This window comes from Gavia stellata, chromosome 11 (genome assembly GCF_030936135.1).
Source record: "Gavia stellata isolate bGavSte3 chromosome 11, bGavSte3.hap2, whole genome shotgun sequence".
In the NCBI taxonomy this organism is placed as follows: Eukaryota; Metazoa; Chordata; class Aves; order Gaviiformes; family Gaviidae; genus Gavia; species Gavia stellata.
In genome coordinates, this window is record NC_082604.1 from 19,648,205 (window position 1) to 19,670,079 (window position 21,875).

General features: G+C 45.5%; 1 protein-coding gene across 1 annotated transcript; it reads left to right on the forward strand.

Moving 5' to 3' along the window:
* The first annotated feature begins 864 nt into the window (after positions 1-864).
* Positions 865-20,549, forward strand: EIF2B5 (eukaryotic translation initiation factor 2B subunit epsilon). Its single transcript, XM_059822503.1, has 16 exons — positions 865-1,017; positions 2,237-2,361; positions 3,076-3,261; positions 3,359-3,536; positions 4,618-4,698; positions 5,438-5,515; positions 5,596-5,908; positions 6,538-6,683; positions 6,994-7,132; positions 7,761-7,862; positions 8,506-8,613; positions 9,506-9,596; positions 10,377-10,500; positions 15,980-16,105; positions 17,632-17,742; positions 18,804-20,549. Exons 1-16 carry the CDS (start codon positions 865-867, stop codon positions 18,867-18,869), a joined length of 2,127 nt encoding a protein of 708 aa, XP_059678486.1. The 3' UTR covers positions 18,870-20,549.
* The last annotated feature ends 1,326 nt before the right edge of the window (positions 20,550-21,875 follow it).

A 21,875-nucleotide genomic window follows, 5' to 3' on the forward strand; every position in this document is an offset into this window, starting at 1 on the left:
CCCCCACCCCCAGAAACCATGTCTTCTTTCCTCCCCTCCTCTCTTGAAGTGTCTCTGGGTGGGCTCCGAGAGGTCCCTCAGGGACTGTGGGTTGTGGGGGTCAATCCTTGATGGAAGGTGTGAGTGCTGAAGGGCTGGTTCACAGCCTTTGCAGAAACAGCGCCTGGACGTCTGGAACTGCAGCACAAACACGTCACAGCTAGGAAGCGTAGCAAGAAAATGTAACTTTTTCTAAACTGGAAATCCCTGGGGTCGCATCAAAGTACTACGCTCATCCCAAGGTCATCTGGGAAATGCCTGTGCGTGGGAAATTCGGCCTTCCCCTCGCCTCCCCTGGTCCTGGCTGTGCCCTGTAATGGCAGGGAGCGCTCCTCTGCTCTCCACCCTCTCCCTCCTTGGGGGATGCTGATAAAAACGCCTCTCCCCTGCTCCTGAGGGGCAGGTATGTGGGCCAGCAGCGTTGTCACAGCCTGTGTGAGCGACTCGCTCCCACAGCTTTGCCCGAGGAAGATCCATTTGGCAATGGCGGATCTTCACGCAGGTGCTGTCGGGCGGGGCGGAAGGCCGGGGAGGCAGCGAGGAGCTCCTGAGCCCCTCCTGAAGCTGCCCTGTCAGCCTACGCTCACCCCGGGCCCTGCGTTCTGCTAGGCTGGCTCATGCACAGGGAGCGGGGCGCTGGCGAGGCCTGCCCCGCTCACCGGGGCTGGGATCCGCCGAACGGCCCCCCAGGGGCGGGGACCAGGGCCGCCGCCAGCCCGCGAACGCGCGCCGCCGCCCCGCGCTGTTCTGTCCCCGCCGAGCTCCCGTCGCTGCTTCCGGCGCGAGCCCGGAAGCGGAAGGGGGGAGCTGAGGCAGCGTGAGGAGATGGCGGCCCGCGGCACGGCGAGGCGAGGGGCTGGCGCGGGGGTGGCCCGCGGGCCCGACCCGCAGGAGGAGCCGCCGCCGCCGCTCCAGGCCGTGCTGGTCGCCGACAGCTTCAACCGCCGCTTCTTCCCTATCTCCAAAGACCGGCCGCGGGTGAGAAATCCCCCCTGCCTGCCGCCGCCTCCCCCGGGCCGGTTCCTCCGGGGCCGCCGATCCCGGTCTCTCCCGTCCCTGGGGGGCCAGAGCGGGCCAGGCCTCTGACGAAAGGCGGAGTGCTTGCTGGCGGCGGTGGTTGGGCTCGCGATCGCGGCGTGCCCCGCCGTGAGAGCCCCGGGCCGGGTCGGGAGAAGGCGAGGCCCCCCACCCGCTCCCGGCAGGTCCTGGGGTGTTGCTGGGCCCCAGCGTCCGCCCAGGGCTTGGGCAGCCCCCACCGCCGCGGCTTTTCCCGCCTTCCCCCACGCTGTGGAAGCCTCTGACCAGTTTTCCTCGCTTGTAAGAGTTTATATTCCCTGCTGGAGAGGCAGCGAGGATCTAATTGCTGCGTTGGTGCTGTTTGCTTTTCTATATGGCAAGGCAAACTGTGCTGTTTGCTTTTCGTCTGTCGCTGATGCAGGAACGGCAGTGGGCTTGGGCAGGCTTGTTTCTGGAAAGAAGCAAAATCTTTGTTCGTGCCAGCAGTAATGGGTAAAAGAATACGGCCAGAAAAATGGATGGGGAAAGCACTTTAATTATCGAGATCAGAAACCTGTATGTTAAAGGAAAGAGCACTTCTGGAGAATTTAGGTCTGAACAATTATCTTGCCGCGTTTGCAGTGGTCATAATTATACACGCGGGCTCAAGCCTGAAACAAAACATCACCAAAAATTAATTAAAGAATAGTATGAGATCACTCAGTTGTGAATCAGTAACTTGGTTTAAAAGTGTGGCTTGAATCTCAAGAGAATACTCACTTCACTTTAGATTGGGGTTTTTTTCCCACTTCTTTAATTCTGGACACTCATATTCCTGTGACTTCATCATTCATGTCTGACAGGTTTTTCTTGTAGCAGTTAAAGCCTGAGTCAGGGAATCGGCACTCTGGGATTATTTTTTGTTAGTCTCTGTCACTTACTTGAGTCATCTTGAAGAGTTTTATGTGTGATAACTTCACTTTTATGCTTTCTTCTCTGAAGTGAGAATCTGCCTCTAGAAGGTCAGAAACTAGCTCTTGCTGTTCAGATCAACTCTGAAATTTTTTGATAAAAGGAGGTAGAGCAGTTATTTGTATTGTTTTTCTGGTGCTGCTATGTTCTCAAGTTGGAAGGGACTGTTGCTGATGTTGGGGTACAGAGTGTTTGTTCTGCTATCTGTGTGTCTTTTTGTTATTTTTAGGCTCTTTTACCTATGGCAAATGTGGCCATGATTGACTATACCTTGGAGTTCCTAACAGCAACTGGAGTGGAAGAAACCTTTGTTTTCTGCTGTTGGAAATCAGCTGAGATAAAAGAGCATTTACAGTAAGAATCTCTTCTTCTTTTTAGCTTTATCGTGGAAAGGATTCTTCTATCCTCTAGCAAGCCTCAAAGGTCTCACTGATCCTTCTGATGAAAACTGTGTGCAAGAGATTCCCTTTCAACAGTTTTCTCCTAGCACATCTCAAAAAAGATCATTCTTCCTGTGAAGGAGTGTGGTTGTGCAGCGTATTAAAGGTGTTGAGTGTTTTGGGACTGCATTTATATTGGCATTTAACTTTTCTTGTCTAAAAGCAGGGAATTCCTCTGAGTAGCCATGTAAATTATGCATCCTTTGCATTATGCCCTGTCTTGGCATGTCATGCAGCATATGGAAACAGCTCTCTTGGCACCTTTGCCTCTGCATGCTGCAGGTTTGCAAGCTAAAGAGACCCATGCAGTCTTTTCCCTGCCTGAGGTACTGCTTTCCAAGAAAAAAAGTTTGGGTTGTGTGTAATTTTTCCATCCTATCAAAACTTGGCTCACAGTGGAGTTGGGTTTCCTAAGTTTCCATAAGCTATGGTCTCAAAGTCGAACCCTCTTCAGTTCATCTGCTGTGTGCAAATGAGCATACCTAAGCCTATTGATAGTGGGCTCATTGTAATAGGATTCTCCTTGCACTCACTTACAGATGAGGTGTGCACTGGGGCACTGTGTCCTAGCATGTTCTCTATAGGAATATCCTCTTTATGCCTTCCCAATGTGTTTTTCTCCTTCCAGAAAATCCAAGTGGTGCCGCCACACCTCTCCCAATGCGGTGCGCTTTGTGACTTCTGACCTGTACCGCTCCCTTGGTGATGTGTTGCGAGACGTTGATGCCAAGTCCCTTGTTCGTTCTGACTTCATTCTTGTCACTGGAGATGTGGTGTCCAATTTCAACATCTCCAAAGCCCTGGAGGAGCACAAGTAGGTGTTGAAAGAAGCGTACACTTGCCTGGTGTGCTGAGACTCTGGGCTCTAACTCTCTGAAGAGTGATTTTGAAGTTCTGCCCTTCTTTTTCAGGTTGCGTCGTAAGATGGAAAAGAATGTTTCTGTGATGACCATGATATTCAAGGAGTCCTCACCTGGTCACCATGCCAGGTGCAAAGAGGATGACATTGTTATTGCTATGGACAGTGCCACAAACCGTGTCCTTCACTACCAGAGAACCCAGGGCCTGAAACGCTTCCGCTTTCCTATGGTGCGTCTGGAACCTGATGGGTGGAAAAGGGCTGCAATAGTGAATCAGCCCGCCCCAAGGAGGTCCTCCTTGAGTGAGGGCTGGGGAACTGTGCTCGCTGCTTCTTTTGGAGGAGCAGATGATAGGAAGTAACGCTTGGTAAACTGGCTTTTTTTCCCTTTAACCTTTATTTGAGGCTTGGTGAAATTGTGCTGGGATACATAAGTTTGGGATTCATTTCAGAGCTGGAAGACAGGGCAGACTTATTTCTCACAATTCAGTTTTTGCATTTATTTGATGCCTGTTCTCCATGTGAAACAAGGGAGGTGGATGATTTGTGCTGTTGCAAGGGTTCCCAAATTGGGATGCATATGCCACTGTGATACACAAACCATTTTGAAGCGGCACTGAGCCTGGCACGGGGGGTGGAATAACAGCAGGTGCAAGGGGTAGTACCTCCTACCTCTGCCTGTACTGTTAAAGGTTATGGGCTCTACTAATAATGTAGTAAACGCTCTGTAAATGTCTGTGGAGGCACTTTCTCCAGTGAGATATATGGACCTTTTTCTTTTTCAACACAGAACTAAGACTGTGATTATATGGCATTTTCATTCCCAAATCTGTAATCAGTAGATTATTTTTTACCTTCAAATGAAAGCACAAATCACTGTGTGAAACCAAAAAGGAAAAAACAAACCAAACAAAAAACAACAACAATGACAAACCAACCCACAGCTGTAAAAATCCACAGGCGATATGGAAGCTATGAATATTGCATTTTGATTTTTTGACGTTCTTTGTACATTTGTAGCTCCCAGCGACTAAGGTAAGGAGCCTTCAGGAGGAAAAGTGATTGAAGTACAAGCTTTTTCTTGGAAGCTGCACTGTGTAAGGATGAGGGCAGTCTCTGCTGACTGACACGCAGCTCTGTGTGTGACCAGGCTGTGTCTGCTAAGTTTGTGTCCCAGCGTAGATTGTAGATTTCTCTGATCCTCAGAACTTCAGCTAGTTTAATAATTCAATCAATACTGCCCCTGGCTTATAGAAGGCTTCTGGGGTTTGGGACTGCGAAAAAATTCATCTGAATTATTTCCTCTTTCAGAGTCTGTTCCAGAACTCTATTGAGAACGTTGAGGTGCGCCATGACTTGCTGGATTGTCATATCAGCATCTGCTCTCCACAGGTGAACTCTGCCCTTCTGAGGGTCCAAAATTCAATCTGCATTGTTCCATTGGTGCTGCTGGTGCGCAGGGGGTGCATGTGGCCTGAGGGTGCTAGCTTTGGAAACCAAAACTCCTGGTTGTGCTCAGTGACTGAGCTGAAAGCCTGAGTGATATGTGGCAACGCTTTGCAGACTGAGAGAGCTCAGTCTCTATCTGGCATCCAGTACTCAAGCCCAGGCAGAATTAGACAGTAGATGCATCAGCAGACTGACTGATATGGCACAGGATGAAACTATACTGGAAAGTAAGCAATCTCACTTAAAGTATAATAACGTCTGTGGAGTAGAGGTGATGGCTATGCTATGGAAAAGTGTCAGTACTTGCGAGCTGGTACCATGTTAGGGTAACATTCAGGGTTATTCTAGCCTAGGCTCACCAGCATCTCTTCCACATCTGGAAAAGCTGATCTACAGCCTTCCTTTGGGAGTGAAACTACAAAGTGAGGCTGGGTGGCTTGCTTGGAAATGCTAAAGCAATGTTTTGCCCCAGAATCTGTTCATAGTCTCTGTTAGGAGGAGGAGATGGGAAGGTCAACACTCCTAGCAGAAAGAATCAAAGCTTTATTCAAGGCAAGAGCATCACTTACCTATACTGTATAACTCGGCTCTCTGAGAACCACTGAACCACCATTAAGTATCTGGCTTCCCTGGCAATATTTTCTGATGACTATATTATTTCCTTATATTTTATTCCTGTCAGGTGGCTGAGCTATTCACAGACAATTTTGACTACCAGACACGGGATGACTTTGTTCGTGGTCTGTTGGTGAATGAGGAGGTAAGGAGAGGGTTGTTACAAGGGAGATCCTATTACCTTACATTAGAGAATCTTCTGACATGCTTCTGCCTGTCTCCCAGGTCCTGGGGAATCAGATCCATATGCATGTAACGACAGAAGAGTACGGTGCCCATATATGCAACCTGCTAATGTACGAAGCTGTGTGCTCTGACATCATCCGGCGCTGGGTTTATCCTTTGACTCCAGAGATGAACTTCACCGATGACAAGAATCAGAGTTACACCCATTCTAAACACAACATTTACCGAGGGGTGGATGTTAGCCTTGGCCACGGTAGCGTGCTGGAAGAGAACGTACTCATTGGGCAGGGAACAGTCATCGGCAGCAACTGCTCCATAACAAACAGCGTTATTGGGCAGAACTGTAGGATAGGTGAGTACAAGAATGGGGAACGTGCAGGCCTTGCCAGGCAAGGGCACAGGTTGTTGGGATTTAGTTTTTAAAGTGTATTTGGTTCTGAGAGAGGACGATAGGTGGGTACTGATTGACTTCTAATGGGAAGAAAGGAGAAAAGCTTGATTTTCCAGCAGAGAATATAGGTTAAAGTTTTCAGGGTACCATAATGGTGCTGAAAGCTAGAAGTCACTTCATGCAAATAAGTTGTTTCAGCAGTAGAGAATGCATGACCTTTACTGATCCAGAGTTATCACTCACCAGCATCCTGCAAATGAGGGACATCTGTCCCTGTTTTTGTCAGCTGCCTGGTACTCCTTCTTCCTGGTATTGGCTGGGATTTTTTTGTGATTTGACTGTATTTGTGCAAAACCAAGATGTCAGTTGTTACTGTCAACTTGTTAAGTCTCTGTAGAGAACAAACTCTTCTTTTAGCTTTGGGTAAGAAGTAGCTGTAGGTCTCTAAGGCAAATTTTTGCCTTACATCTAACATCCATCATGCATCAAGGGCATTGGGATTCAGTAAGATGCTTTCTAGTGGACTCAGCAGTGTGGGAGAACAGCAAACTGCCTTGCTTAACATATTTGTGCTTGGTGATGTGTAACAGGTGATAGAGTCATTTTGGATGGAGCTTTTCTCTGGGACAGAGTACACATAGCAGATAATGTGGAGATCTACCATTCTGTTATCTGCGATGAAGCTGAAGTGAAGGAGAAGGTAGAGCTAAAGCCCCATTGTGTCCTCTCTTCTCAGGTGAGCTGTATTTATGACTGTTCTGCTTTCTGCCTTTCTTGGCAGGTTACTAGACTTACATACACTAGACCATACCAGAATACAGGGCTGCTCCAAGCCTTTTTGCAGAGGTGCGGGATATACTACTACTCCCACCTTTTTCTTCCTTTTGTTTGGCTAGGTAGTATGGTATGTGATCTAGCAGTGCTGATGTCTTCAGTTATGCTTGTTATTATACAGCTTGTCTGGAGCAGCTGTTGTCCCTGCTGGTGGAGGTACAAGGGGGCAATCAGGGTATTTCTTCATTAAGATATGTTGTACATATTTGCAGGTAGTAGTAGGTCCCAGCATCAGTCTTTCTGAGGGCACAGTGATCTCTCTGCACCCACCAGATGAGGAGGAAGAGGATGATGACCAGTTCAGTGATGATTCTGGTGTGAACAAGGAGGAAAGCAAAGTGAAACTGAAAGGTATGAGAATCTCTGGCTCCATGCACCCAGACTATGCAGAGGGCCTTGCCTTCCATGATCTGTTGGGGTCTTTCTGTCCCCATTCTAGACTCTGCAGTGCTGGGCTAGAGCTTAGTGCTGCATTCAGCTTGGAACATGTGTGTTTTCAGAAGGGCAAGCAAGGATATTCGGCTCAAGTTGGACAGTGAGACATACCTCAGTACCCCAGTATTAAAATCTTTGGAGACTCAGCTATTCTCCATAGGAGAAGTAGGAGCCTTGTAGGAGACAATAAGCTGAAGTTGGAAGAGATGTTCCGTTCAAGGCACGTTGCAAGATCTATGTCCTCGTACATGGACTGTGTCCAAGGACTTTGTCCTTCTGAAATACTGTTTCTACCAGTCTGGGTTTGTCGAGGGATCTAAATGTGGTCAGCTGAATGTTGCTGCTCTAGGGAGGAGTAAGTCGGTCACTTGTCAAGGCAAGTGAGAAGATAAAAGCTGAAATCCGTATGCATCTGCAGGAGTCCCAGCTCCCTCTTGATGAAGGATATTTAGGGGCAGTAATATACAGGTTATACTAGTATGTTTCAGGTTTGCCTGTAAGCAGATCCAGGACATCTACCTCCTAATCGCTGTTTCTTTTTCAGGTTACAATAAAAAGGATGTAGGCTCAGAGGGCAGAGGCTATCTCTGGAAAGCAGATGACAAGAATGAAGAGGATGAAGAAGAGCAGAGACAAAGCCTGTGGGGTGAGGAAAAGTTCAGTGTAGTCACCTGGGGATGGACAGACAGACCTGTGTCAGGGAAACCAGCTGAGTGGGACGTTGATGATTGTGTCTAGAGTTAAGACGTGGGCTTTGTGAAGCAGACTGGCTCCAGATAACATATGAGTGTGGAGGCAAGGTGAGAGGTGAAAGCAGATGGTGGACCAGATTGTCTCTCTTTCTGTGCTCTGTGGAAGATGTTATTACATCTTTGACTTATGCTAACACACACAGCTGTCTGTGCCATGAATGGCACACCATAGGATACCAGGCCCTCCCCTAGAGGGAATATGCTTTGGCTATTCCGGGTACTGCTGGCTTTCTTCCTGCTAGTGACAGTGCCTGCTGACATTGCTCCATCATGAGTCAGCAGTCTGCGCAAAATGCATTTGCTTCTGTCCCTGTCCTTTATTGTCTGCCTGCAGACACTTAAAAAGTCCCATTATCCTAGTGCCAGCTGTAGCATTCCCTCTGCAGCAAATCTAATAATCTGGACCTGTAAATAGAAGCTTCCTTGCAAGGACAGATAGTTGCTGACTTGGTTGGGAAGTCCCTGGGATGCTTGGTTTCGCATGCATATGACAACTGCAGCTTTTGAGTGTTGAATGCTGCATCTTCTCTTCATCAGGCCCAGCTATGCATTCAGAGGAAGAGAGCGAGTCAGACAGTGACCTGAGCATGGGCTCTGAGGAGCCAGACAGTCGGGCAGCGTCCCCTCAGCTAGATGACATCAAAGGTGAGAGATGGGCTGTTAAGAAGTATGGTGAGTCTGCAGATAATGCAGTGAGTGTGAGATTTGTGCTGCTTTCTGTAGGCATACTGGAAAATTTGTGGCTGTCTATATGTTTGTTTCCTGGCCTCACTTCCTGCGTTTTCTACAGAGTTCTTTAATATTCTCTGTATTACTGTTGTTTTAACATAAGGTAGCCAAGGATGAGAAGCTAAACAAAGATCCTCCATTTTTCTCACTCATGATCCCTGGACCTTCATGAAAGTGACCTCCCTGAGTTGTCTGTTTAAATGGCAGTGTCATTTTCTAAACTCAGAGATTGTGTGAAGGTCCAGCAGAGTTTCCCTGTGTGGACAGCTTACTGCTGTAATTGTGCTGGAGAATTAAATGTCCTTGTAGGAGCTGCCTCTTTTGGCGGATACGTTTTGGTTTTCTGTTTTGTTGTGTTAAGCTTAACCTGGATTTGAAAGGGGTTCAAGCCCTTGGAAAAAAAGGCTTTTTCTCATTAAAGTGTCTCCTCAAAGGAAACTAAACCAATAAATTTTGGGTTTGAATTCACATCTTTAGTTAGGGGATGATGAGTTTTGTCTGAATAGGAAAAGCTAGATTGTGAAAGTATAATAGAAACTCTGCTCTAAAAGGTTGCAGAGGTAAAAAGCTTGGTACTGGTTTGTGTGGATAGATCAATGATATCTAGTAGGTCATCTGCTTTATTTGAATTATATTCCACTATTTATAAGTATAGTTGGTCTGGGTTTGTGCCAGCTTATGGAGAACAAACAGACGTCTGTGTCAGAATGCTTCCTTTGGTAAGGGCATAATTTCTTCAGCAATGAACAGTTTGAAGAATCTGTACTTTTCCCTCTCATGTCTCACTACCTGTCCTTTCTTTCATTAGTTTTCCAGAATGAGGTTCTGGGTACGTTACAGAGGGGCGAAGAAGAGAACATTTCCTGTGACAATCTGGTCCTGGAAATCAACTCTCTCAAGTGAGTGTTCCCTTAGGGGTGCTGTCCCTCATGCTGAACAGTTGGTTTTGTCAGCAGACCTAGAAGGAAGAGGAAAAACCATGTGAATACCTATGTTTGATTGTTAAATGATAATTTTATCAGTACAGAGCATGAGAAATGCAGATTAGAGATCATGACTGAATGACAACAGGAATTGATGGAGGGAGCCAGCTGCATCTATAGCATCCTCAGTGGTTAGGCTTTTCCTGCCCCAATTCTGTAACAAGAGATTGAATTGCTATTAAGTAACTGTGGACTGAAGAGAGCAAGCCAGTTCTTGGCACAGCCTGCCTGTGAGTTCATGTAGGGGCTGCTGCTCTGTGCATTGCAACATTCAACCAGCTGCCTGCAGCTGGGGCTGTGCTGTGGTTGTGGCTTGTCCACTCTGTTTCTACAGCAGCAAGTCTAGAACACATAATCGGAGTGCCTTTTACCTATTTGTATTTCTCAAATACAAACCTGTTTCCCTTCTTTTGCACAACAGTATTCCTACAGCACTCTAGTAACTAAACGTGAGGGTGCTGTCCCTGCAGCAGCTTGTTCCACTGTGATAGCAGATTTTCAGGACTCGTGGCCTTATGCAGGGCCTGATGCAATGCAAAGTGGTTTTATTGCTTGAATATTTGGAAAACGAAACAAACAAATAAAAGACAAGTCTGGAAGATGAAAATCAAATTTTATGCCGTATCTCTGTGAAGAGCCAGTCTGCAGAGATCAGATTGTGTGAAATGTTGGGATTTTTTGCCTTTTTCCTCGTAGGTATGCATACAACATTGGCCTGAAGGAGATGATGCAGGTGCTCAGTAAAGTGATCCTGGAGTTCCCACTGCAGCAGCTGGATGCAAACCTGGACTCCCAGAACTATTTCTCAGCGTTACTTCCTGTGAGTCCTGCTCTATTTGACTCTTCTTTGGGCTTATCTCCTAGTGTGTAGGAGTCTGTCTGGATGCCCCAGGTAGTTCCTGGCTGAGAAGTCTTTTTGGTTAAGCCTGATGCCACTTGAACTCCTTGAGTTCATGAGCCTCTGTCTTCCATAGAAGTAAAAGTGAACTGAAACTATTGTACCTGCTTGACAGAACTCAGCTGAGACCGTTGGTGTGAGGAGCTCTACTTCAGTACTTATGGTTGTTTCTCTTTCCTGTGTGTGATAGTAGAAGTGCATCACTTGTAGAAGAGAAAAGAGGGGGACTGTTAGAGATGTCTTTATAGGCTTGCGTTCCAGGAACCCAGTTCCAATCCATCATAAGCCCTGTCCCTGGGGCAGCAGGGAGCGCTCCTCTCCCAATGGGATCCTTTCCAAGGTCTTACTTGTCTGCATACTGTAATTGGTGCCAATTTTTTTCCAGCCAAGTACTGTCTTTGCGCGAAGATACAGAGTTCTGTTGTGTCTCTAAAGAGGCGGGTTGTATAATTGCATGAGAGCGATTTCTATTTCCTGACTTAAGGGAGACAAAATAGGGTAGGATCTGCTTTAAAAAGCAGACAGTCTTATCTTAATGGTTTTGTTGATCCAAGCTGAAGCTGTTGTGGTATTTTTGTCTCTTTGCTATAGCCTATTTATGTATTTGAGTTTGCAAACTCTACAGCTTACGAAGGTGCTATTTCAGAATGAATGGGTCTGACATGTGTTTGGGAAGGACTACTTCAATTTTTTTAGGAGATGGAGCTAAAGAGGAACACTAGACTTCCTCATAATACTTTCTCTGATGAAGTATGTGCTTTCAATTGATGGGGAAGGGTGGAAAACTAATTCTTCTTCTATGTAGGTGTAAGCATGGCACTTAGTTCATCTCCTGGATGTGTGGAGATGCCTTCTGCAGGAAACATCCATGTGAACTGATCTGTTCATCAGATGGCTTAGTGAGATTTTGTTGTTCACTCTGTTTAAATTCTGCTTGCTTTTGTTCATTTTTCCAGACCATTTTCTTGAATACCATGACCTGTCCGGGAAAAAGAGAATTGGAGGAGGAGGACTGAAGAGAACGTTAGAGCAGGTGTTAGACTCTAAGTGGAAAGCAGTACATCTAGACAACAGGTTGTGTGGAGTTGGTAGCTGTGTAGGATGGTTTGGGTTTTTTCCAGCTAGGATATGGCATCTCTTACGGTCTCCCAGATTGGGCTCCTAATCTAGCATGAGTAGGACAGGAGAACTTCACTGCAGCAGCCAGTCAGAAGAGGTTCTCGTCTGGGATAAAGTATACTGTATAAATGCATAACATTTTGCGTAATTGCCCAAAGCTCCTTAGAAGCTAAAGACAATGGAAGTACATGAAGGGCTTACCTCTGGGTAACTTTGTCCATATATATTTCAGTATAGAAAAGCTGATGCTCCTGTTTAACAGCAGAGACAGCAAATCAACTCACCTTTAGTGAGAAGCAATAATAATCTAAATGTAATATTCAGCATGTCCATGCCCTGTGCCATGGACAAGTGGAATTTCTCTAGGCAGGGAATTGTGTGGCATGTGCATTTATGAAACACAAATTATCCTTGGATTTATCAAAGAGAGTCAAATGTCAAACCAATTGACTATCATGGCAGTCAGTTACTCCAGATGCTCCTTTGTAAAGAACAACCAGGAAGTTTCTTAGAGAATCCTCTGGGACAGTTTTGTGCCTCAGTGTCTTTACTGTGTGCAGAACTGTTGTGCTGGCTTTCTGTACTGAACTCAGCAGGAAGGCGGTATCCTGGTGAGGTATACTGTTAATGCTCTATTGCACGTGTGAGGTTAGTCACAGTTATAATAACCCAATATGTTTGAGTTGACATGTGCCTCTAATGGAGTAATGAATCAGCCTTCAAAGGTTTACTAAACAGACATCGATGGTCTTCCTGGGCAGCAGCTTTGCATACTTATCAACAGTGCTCTGAAGAGAAGAGACCAGTTCTTTGGGCAGTACATGCATGTTTGTACAGCATCTGAAACCATGGCTTTTCTGCAATTTGTGGTTCCCTAGTTAGTAAAAAGTACACTCCTTTAATTTACTAATACCTACTTACACCCTGAGAATCCCAAGCACAAGCACTAGTTAGCACTAGCTAACCTATAATACACTAACTTTGTATAGATTAATACATAATGAAACCACGTAGCTGAAGTGTGTAGCTATGCAGCTAAAACTGCCTCCGTCAATAGCAGGGTTAGGCTGAGATCTGCTTATGATGGTTTACGTATGGCAAAATATTATTTTGTATGAGATGGGGATACTTGCATTCTGAGGGTGGTGAATATCAGAAGCCCACTGAACTTTATAGAATTGTTTTATGTTTCTCACTCTCTTTGTAGCTCAACTCTGACTAAGAGATGCTGAAGGAGGATGGGTTCCTTGTGTAAGAGTGATGGTAGAGCAGTCCCAGACAGCTCAAGAGGGGAAATTGTGGAAATACCATAGTTATGATGTATGGTTTGACTTGAAACCACAGTATGTGCTCTGAAGCACTGGCCCCTGAGCATGAAGCTCTTAAGCGTTGCAGCAATTTTAGGAAACAAGCATCTGGTAAAGGATATGCCCGTGGGTATTTTTCAGGTGAAACATGGAGGCTTGAGAAATAGAGTTATCCAGTTCGATGTATGTCAGACATGTTGTTTGGCTCTTGTACAAGTTGTAAAGCAGAGATGGTACAGAAAACCAGACCTTTCCTAGAACTGTAGACATGATTTGAGCAAACATGGCTGAAGCTGCTGATAAACTGAAGGCTGTGCTTCTGTTGTCACTGAAGCAGCATCAAACGAGGTTATGTAGGTGAGGATGTCTGAAGGAAGCTGGGGGAGGCAATATAGCAGTTCAGTTTGCTGAGCTGGCCAGTGTCTGCACTGCTGCCCGGCGGCTAGCATGTGTGGTGCACCTCTTCGGGTTTCTGTTAGGGAGCCTTACTCTTTCGTAATGTCATGCAAGTGAACACAACATGGGATCGCTTATTCAGGGAACAAATGGAACTCTGCTTTCACTGAAGCAATTCATGGTGATCAGCACAGATGCTGTTATGGTGTAACAGGTTGAAATTACAGCTTTGTCCCTTGCGCTTTGCATGTACTTCATGATGGTGTTCTGTGCTGGAGGGTAGGGGTAAAATAGGCCTGATGTCAAGACTGTCCTTCTGACAAAAGAAAAGTGCATCACAAACCTGTTTGAAGTTGATACAGCATCGCCGATCAGATCTGATGAAAAATGAATCGACCTGTCAGAGGAATTTGATAGCTTTCTCCAGACTATAGATTGTTTCGAGGAGTTACCCAGGGTAGAGTCAAAGCCTGGAAAGTTATGATATTGTCCATAGGGCTCTTTGTCAGTTATCTTTTCACATTTGCCAGTCTTTTATTCAATCTAAAATAATTGCAAGCTTCTAATTCCCCAGTTCAGATTTTCATGAAACTCCCAAAACAGCCTCTCTGATCATACAGGCTCATGGGCGTGTTTTTCTAGGGGCTCTTGGGGCTGAGCCCTACTTTCCCCATTAGCACCAGTTACAGTACAGTGCATGTTCTCATCTTGAGATGATATATTTTTTCTTCTTTCCCTTTCCCAGCAATAGGCATACTGGATTGAGTCCTGGATTTGTGAGTGTTTATAGCTGTGCTTTCTTTGATTAATTTGCTTTCAGAAACTCAGTAGCTTCTGATTAGAATTGCGCCCACTTACGATTTAAAGGCATTAACAGAAAGGTATTACAAAATATTTCTTAGCCTGGAAGGAACTTGATAGTAGGTTTACTGCATTTGAGGTGAAGAATTCCAAAGGATAATAAAAATGCAGGAGGTGGTTGTAGAGGAGGGAAGAGCGTTTAGGATTAAGCATTTTGCTAAAGGCTAAAATACTTTCTGGAAATACGCCATGTAACTCTCAGGGTTTTTTGTTGTTGTTGTTGTTGTGATACCATGATGATTAGGATCATTCTGTGCTGTTACTGTTGTTCCTTGAGCCAGTTGATGTACTACTCTACAGATCAGTTTGTTTGTACTAATCCCCTTCTTTGTTTCTGCTTGAGGCATGCAAATTCCAGCATGGTTGCATAGCACATGTGTCTGAAGAGGTGATGGAGTGTAGTAGTACTATGGAGTAGTTGAGCACTATTTCCTAGTATAGGCTACCTTTGGTAGTCCACGCTAGCCTGGGTTCTAGCTCCGCTATGCGTCCTACAGCTCTCCCTCTGGCAGGGGTACTGCCTGTTAGCAATTATCCTGGACAAAATAACCCTGAATGTAGGTGACTCAGAGCTTCTTCATCACACCTCAAGCCCCTGTGAATTACCTGTTTCCCTTCAAAACAGACCAGATGTGTTCTGTAAGGAGACACTGTTGAAGGCATGGCAAAACAGTATATCTGTACGGGCATGCCAGGGATGTAGTTGTAAGAATGCCTGTTGTTTAATTAATCCATTGAAAAGGATGTGGAACTCTGATTTGATTTCCTACAATGCTTTTGTAGGACGGTCTGGTCATGATGTGGCCAATGAATAATTTTTGTATTTTATCCTAGTTCTGATATCTTTTAAAATTGTTACAGACAGGGGTCTAAGTATCTTTATTACCTCCTATCCCAGATTCAGGTCAGCCTGTGCTGCTTTGCAGAGCTTTCCCTGCTGCTTGCTTTCCAGATATGTACAACAGGCGAAAGAGCTGTGGGAGACTCAGACAGAAATACTGTTTGAAGAGGCAGCACCAAAATCATTAAACCAAAGACTTCATAAAAAATAAGCCTTGGAGGAGAGAACTGAGATCAGCTAATAGTGTAACAACTTCTTGCCTTTCATCCTTCCCACCCATTCCCTGCAGCTGACTCCAGGATCCAAACCAGCCTGTAGGCACACAGCAAACGTGTGACTCGCACTTAGGGGCTGCTCCACTGCATTCCTGTTTTAGGGGTGGCTATTTTGCACTGTCCACTTCTACTCAGCTGGTAATTATCCTGACACTATCTTTTTCTCTTTTTTTCTTATTTGCTCTTCTGCTTTGAAGGAAAGTTCCACTAAAACGTCAGCTGCTCTGCGGGGGGAAGGTTTGAGTAGCGTGTATGTACCTCTCCTTATCAGTTTGCTGTGAAGTGATTTTTTTAATGGAGTGCCAGACTCCATTAAACACATTCATTGTGATAATCTAGTATTCCATCCAGAGAGGCAAAACCAAGAAAGCTAACGGATATCCTCAAAGCTGCTTAGTAAAACCAGGTCCTATCTGCGCATGTGAGACTTAATAGCATCTGTTTCATGGACAGAGTGGGGCAAATACATTAAGTGGTCAGCTGAATGGTTCCTTAAAATGTTTCACTGGGTTAGTTTCTTAATGCAACATAGCCGACAAACAGGGCTGAGTGCACACATCCATCTCATAGCTCAGGAACTCTTCTGTGTTTTTCCCCTGCAGCTGTTGAAAAACTGGACCCCGTTGTTTAAGAACTACATAAAACGGGCATCAGATCATTTGAATGCCTTATTTGCCATTGAGGAATTCTTCCTGGAACATGACAGTCTCTGCACTTCGATAGCTAAAGTGAGTATCCGCTCCCAACTCTGAGGACCTGTTTTTGCTAGATTGATGGTGAAATGCATCATGTTTGCATCATCGACTTGTCAGCTTTAGAGGAGAGAATTTTGGGGTTTTGGTGGAGAGTGTGTATAGAAAATCCATCTATAACGATCACTTTAAAAAAAAAAAAAAGTTCTATGTCTGCCTGTGCCTCTGAGGGAGCACAGCTGAGGGTGAGTATTAATTACCAGCATGCAGCCTGAAGGGAGCTATTATTTTGCAGCTTCTAACCTTGATGCCCTTGTTGTGTGATGCTGGAAGAGGCGAGGCCAGAGGCTTGCTTTAGGTCATTTATCCCTCCATAGTCCCTGGGATCTAACTGCCAAATGGTTTATCCTACTTTAGAGTGCAAAACAAACAAAGCTGGGAATAAGGGTGGGATTGCTTATTCAAGCTGAGCTACTTATGAAACTGGGAATAAAGCGGAGTTGACGTGGCTTATTACCTATCTCCCCTCTTCTGAGAGTTTTCAGTATATTCCTCCTCACCCTCCTTCACAAATATTTTGTCCCTGTGTTCTTTCTGCTCTATCACATTGAGAGCGTTTGTCTTGGATCGCAAGTCTTTCCTTTAGCAGTGTCTTGGGAAGCCCCTGTCTCTTTTGGAAGAGCTCTCCTAGAGCATGTTTAACTCTTGGTTCCTCAAGAAAGAGTAATCCTAACTTCTGCTACCAGTGCTTCTGGCTAATGCCAAAGCACTTAGGACTGGAGCCAAAATCCTTGTTTGGTGAGCCAAAATGTCCTTGAATTACAGCAATTGTTTGGCACGTGTCCATTGTTTTAGGGGCTTGGGTTTCCCTGGAGGCTGGGAATTGAAGTGACACTTTACATTTGGAGTTGGCAGCCAGCTGTGTCAGTGCTCTGCCACAAGGAGACCAACTGCGAAGTGCCTGCTCTGCCTGAGCACAAAGGCACCCTGAGAAAGCATGATTGCATCTTACCCTCATTGCACTGCGCAGGAGTTTGAGCTGATGAATGACCAATTGCTTTGACACATGCCATAAGGCACTTTTAAAAAGAACTGGCAGGAGGAGGGAGCCTGGGGCAGAGCTGGATAGATAACATGCTCTTCTCTGCACATGTCACCGTCATGCGTATGTGGGCCTGTGTAAGAGTTGCTTGTTAGATCTGCTTTGGGGGTGGGGTTTGGGATGCTTTAGAAAGAGAACTTAAGTACCATCTTGAACTGACATCCTCTGTGACCCTTTGTTGCCCACAGCTCTCAGTCATACCCTGCATCCACAGAGCTGAAGCTGATGGGGCTTGAACTTTGACTCATTATGTGTCATAGCATCTAACTGTCAGCAACATAAGGCTTGGTAGGAGAAGCACAGCTATTTTTAACAATAAAAGCAAAACGAAGCAGACTGAGTGCCTTCTGTTGAAGATGGAGCTGGGAGACACAGATTATGTGCAAACTTTGTGCTTGGACATGAGCTAGCCCCAAAAGAGTTTATAGAGAGCCCTGTTGCTCTTTTCTAATCGATGCAGGTGTTGATGACGTTTTACCAGCTGGAAATTCTGGAAGAAGATGTAATTCTCAATTGGTTCTCTTTGCGGGACACGTCTGACAAGGGAAAGCAGCTTCGTAAAAACCAGCGGGTAAGTCCCAAAGGTGTTTAAAGGTGGGGGGCGGGGGTGGAGAGACAGAGACAACAGCTGCTGAAAGAAACTTTGCGTGGAGTTCAGTGCCACTGTTGCCTATGTGGTAGGCCAGTAGTGCACCAGTGCATTGAACACTAAACAACACAACTTTATTCTCCAGAATTTCTGCGTGTTCTGCCATAATCATCCTGTTTGAATGAGGAATGGAGATAGTAGGAGAGGGAGATTGTTTTTAGTGGGCTCTCTGTAGCACGAGGCCAGCACTTTCTGGAGTAGCAGCATGGCTTCTCTAAGCCAACACCCATTTGAAATGGGCTTTAGGCCAATGCCCTGTGTGCTGGCCCCATGCAATTCCTTTGAAGCTTTCATTCCTGGCTCACCAGTCCCTTCACGTATATTTCTAAGTGTTTGCTGTACTGAGTGGTTTCATTTGGCTTGTGTTGGAAGGAGCATATAAACTTCCCCCCTCCATCAGGCAGAACTTTGTGCTGCAGTTTGGCTGAGCCCTGTTCCAGTCCTCCTCCCTGGATCTGGAAGAGGAGCAGGGGAAAAAAGCCACCTCTGAAGAACTCCAACGTCATTTAAAACCTTTGCAAAGTCGGCTCTTAGTATAGGTCAGCAGTGCTTTCAGCTGCTTATTCAAGCACAGTTAAAAGGTAAAATGAGCTGCCTTCTTTATAGCAATTTCTCAGGGAGTAGGTTTTTCCCAGCACAGTTTTCCTAACGTGTCTTAGCTAAGGTGCAGCTGTCATCTCTTCTCCCTCAAGCTCTGAAAAACTCCAACTATTGTCTTTTAGCTGAGTGTTGTGGGGATTGTCTGACTGGAGGAATCTCCCTCAGGAATCTAATCAGTGGGTTTGTCCATGGCATCCCAAATGTTTTTCATGTAAATTTTTCTCTCTCTCTCCCTCAATCTGCCTCTGTTTCTGTGTCTCCTAGAAACACTTTCTCTTTCTTATGCATGATAGTGGTGCTGACTGACACAGTGGAGTTGTTGAGTGTTCCCAGCATCTGTTTGGTGTCACTTGTTACCCAGTTACATTTCATTCTCTCTGCAGCTCCAGAAGTTTATCCAGTGGCTGGAGGAGGCAGAGGAAGAGTCGTCTGACGGCGACCAAGACTGACATGGTGGCTCTGCATGAGAAGAGGCACTCTCACTGCCTTTCTGGGCTGGGTGGGCAGGGCAAGATCAATGCCAGTGCATGGTGTGTAGATGTGGGGCCTGACATCGAAGTGACTGACAATCCCATCATTAATTAAGTTGTGTGTTCCCAACTTTGCCACTTCCCTCCCTCACTTGCTCAGTGGCACCTTTGTTGGATGGTTGCAGCCCAGTGTAAAAACTGTAAGGGAAAAGCAGAAGGTGGTGATACCTAGAATCCCTCTGGAGCCTGGATATGATATACTATAAGCTATCTTTTGGGAGGTCCTTGTTACTACTACAAAGGGAGCAAATAGATGCAAATGCATACAACACCCTTATAAATATAACCATTGGGATTGTGGAAGAATGGTCATACAGCTAAGTTACTTGGAGTCGTTTCTGGAGCTAAGAGAACTCCTGCTGAAGAGACACTGGCAAGGTTGGTGAATAGGAGCATGTGGGTTAGGATCTGGAGTGCAGGACTGGGATTTAGGAGTTCCTGTGCCTGGAGAAGATGCAGTTGTCTGAGGATGCCCAAGGCATTTTGCAGCCTAGAAGGCACTTCTGTGATCTTTCCAAAAGGGAAAATCTCTTGCCATCTGCCGTGCTAAGATCTAACACAAGGTTGCACAGTAGAGTTGGTAAAACCATGTGTTTCCCCCTTCTGTAAAAGAGGGGATAATACGTGCTTGGTTCCCCCTGCGGGGGTTGGCTAATAGTGGATGTGCACTGGCCAGTGAAATGCTGTATGGATCACTACATCTTAGATGTGATCTGTCTTCTATGTGTCCCTGGCTTAGCAGACATGTTTTAGAAAAGTGTCTGTTTATTTTTATATAAAAAGGGAGCAGAGGTGCCTGGCTTCTCCTGCTGCACCAACTACGCTTGTGTTTTGCTCTGGGGGCACTGACCGCAACAGCTGCTGTAAGGAGAATGCAAGTTCCTAAGTTCTGCTCCAGTGTGAAAAGGAGCAAATGGTATTTCCTTCAACGGCACGTGCTTTGTGTTTCCACACGTTTTCAGTTATACAAGCTTGCTTACTTCATGTCCTTTTATTTATTTGAAAACTTCCCTTTCATCAGACAGCAGGGAAAGTGCTGCAAACCCACTGTGAAGTTCAGCAGCCACAGAGCAAGTCAGCATGCAGCAGGGAATGTGTGTGCCTCTGGCACTTTGTTGCCACCACAGACAATGTGTGGCAGCAATAAGACCTTTAAGAACAGCTTTCTTGGAAGTGTCACTGTGCTGTGTTCTTCCCTGCTCTCAAAGAACAGAGCAAAAAAGGCACAGCAAGAATCGGCTTGTGTTCATAGGTGGGTTATTTGTCGGGTGTGCTGACCTTGCCTCTGCCCCTTCAGGAGGAGCGTGGAATAAATCCTTTGCGGGGGAAAATGCACTGGAGCTGCCCACTCAGGATATTTACTTGGCTGTTCTGTGGTGCCACAATTGTCAGTGAGGGGACAGTGTTGGATGCTGGAGACCAGGGATACTGCCTCTTAAAAAAACCTGATGTTCAGGCATGGCGATCTTGTGCACTCACACTATCAGTTGCCAGGATTGTGCATCAATGTGCTTGTTTTCTGACATTGCAAACTCAGTCTTGTAAATGTTGGGGAAATAGTTGGTATCTGAATTTTCTGTATCTGCCAATATTTAATTCAGGGAGCAAATAAATACTATCCTGGTGTTACCGGCTTTTTTGCTTTGTTTGACTTTGAATTGCATGTCTCCAGTTGTGGCACATGCCTGAGCAGGGCTTAACGGGTCAGCTAAATAACTTGTCACTACTTTTTCCTCAAGAGATTTTAAGCACGTAATAGGCAGGTAGGAAATCGGTGCACCATTGAATTGGTGTAAATGTTCAGTGATAACTCATGACCTCACTGTTTACAAGTAGAATAGGTTCTTCTGAACTGAGACTCTTGAAATGGGTGAGGTTTGGTTTTGTACAGGATTATGTTGCAAAGATGAACCTTAAATCCTATGAAACCTGTTACCTTTTGCCATGATGAGAATTAGTAGGAATGTTGGCTATTAGGTACTGCATCATGCCCTCCTGATGTTGGGGAGTAAGAACTGGCAGATAGGGGGAAGGAAGGCTACAGAGCTCTTAGTAAAACCATTTACAAACCAGCTGCAAGACTTGGTAATTTTAAAATCTCCTTGGACATCTTACGTATTTTTTTCCTTTTACAATGTAAAGATGGCTTAAAAAAAAGGTTTAATGTGTAGTTCTGTAAATGCCTCGGTTTTGCCAGAGGGTCTTGACTCATTGTGCCAAGTAACAATTCCACTTCTGTTTTTTCCACATTCCTTCCTCCTTTGCTCCATAGCAGCCAACTTCTTCACAGTGTGAGCTGCTTTCTTACCCAGGGGTTAAGATCCAAGGGGAGAACGTTGCTCTATGGCCAAATATCCTTCAGGCCTCGGTGGTGTGTGTGGTGGGCTGGTTTTACAGGCGCTGAGAATAGAGTAGCAAAAACGAGACAAAGTAGGACACTTGATACTCTCCAAGGTGGAGTTCTGGCATGGTGCAGCATCCTTACGGGCCGGTAAGTGTATACTTTTTAAAGGAGCATTAATTGCATTGCTTAACTGTAGGGTGGGCTTGGTGCTTTCTATGGCTTTCAATCAAGATTTATACTTGGTTGGAAGACTAGAAATGCCTTTGAGAGCAACCTTGATTGTGCAATCGTTGCTATCCATCTTTTTGAGCAATGTAAGCAGCAAGTATTTTTATTTTTTCTAAGGCCATAGTAGTCAACTTGTCTGACTTCCCATCTGATGTGGATGGATGAACGTCACCTGGTGTTGCTGTATCCAACCCATAACTTCAGTTAACAATAGTGTGCCTTTTAGAAAAAGGTAATAGTTTTGCGTTGCCTAAAGCTGTAAGTGATGGAACTCAAGTACATCCACCTCTGCTTTGGGCTGTTCCAAGATGCACTAAAATGCCTGGAGCCTGTCTACTCTGTAAGGAGAAGCA

Bases quoted from the DNA above. Each gene is read 5' to 3' on its own strand.
- EIF2B5 (XM_059822503.1), top strand. From the start codon at position 865: ATGGCGGCCCGCGGCACGGCGAGGCGAGGGGCTGGCGCGGGGGTGGCC. The intron at 2,362-3,075 runs GTAAGAATCTCT...TTCTCCTTCCAG, and splicing joins GAGATAAAAGAGCATTTACA to AAAATCCAAGTGGTGCCGCC. The intron at 7,133-7,760 runs GTATGAGAATCT...TTTCTTTTTCAG, and splicing joins AAGCAAAGTGAAACTGAAAG to GTTACAATAAAAAGGATGTA.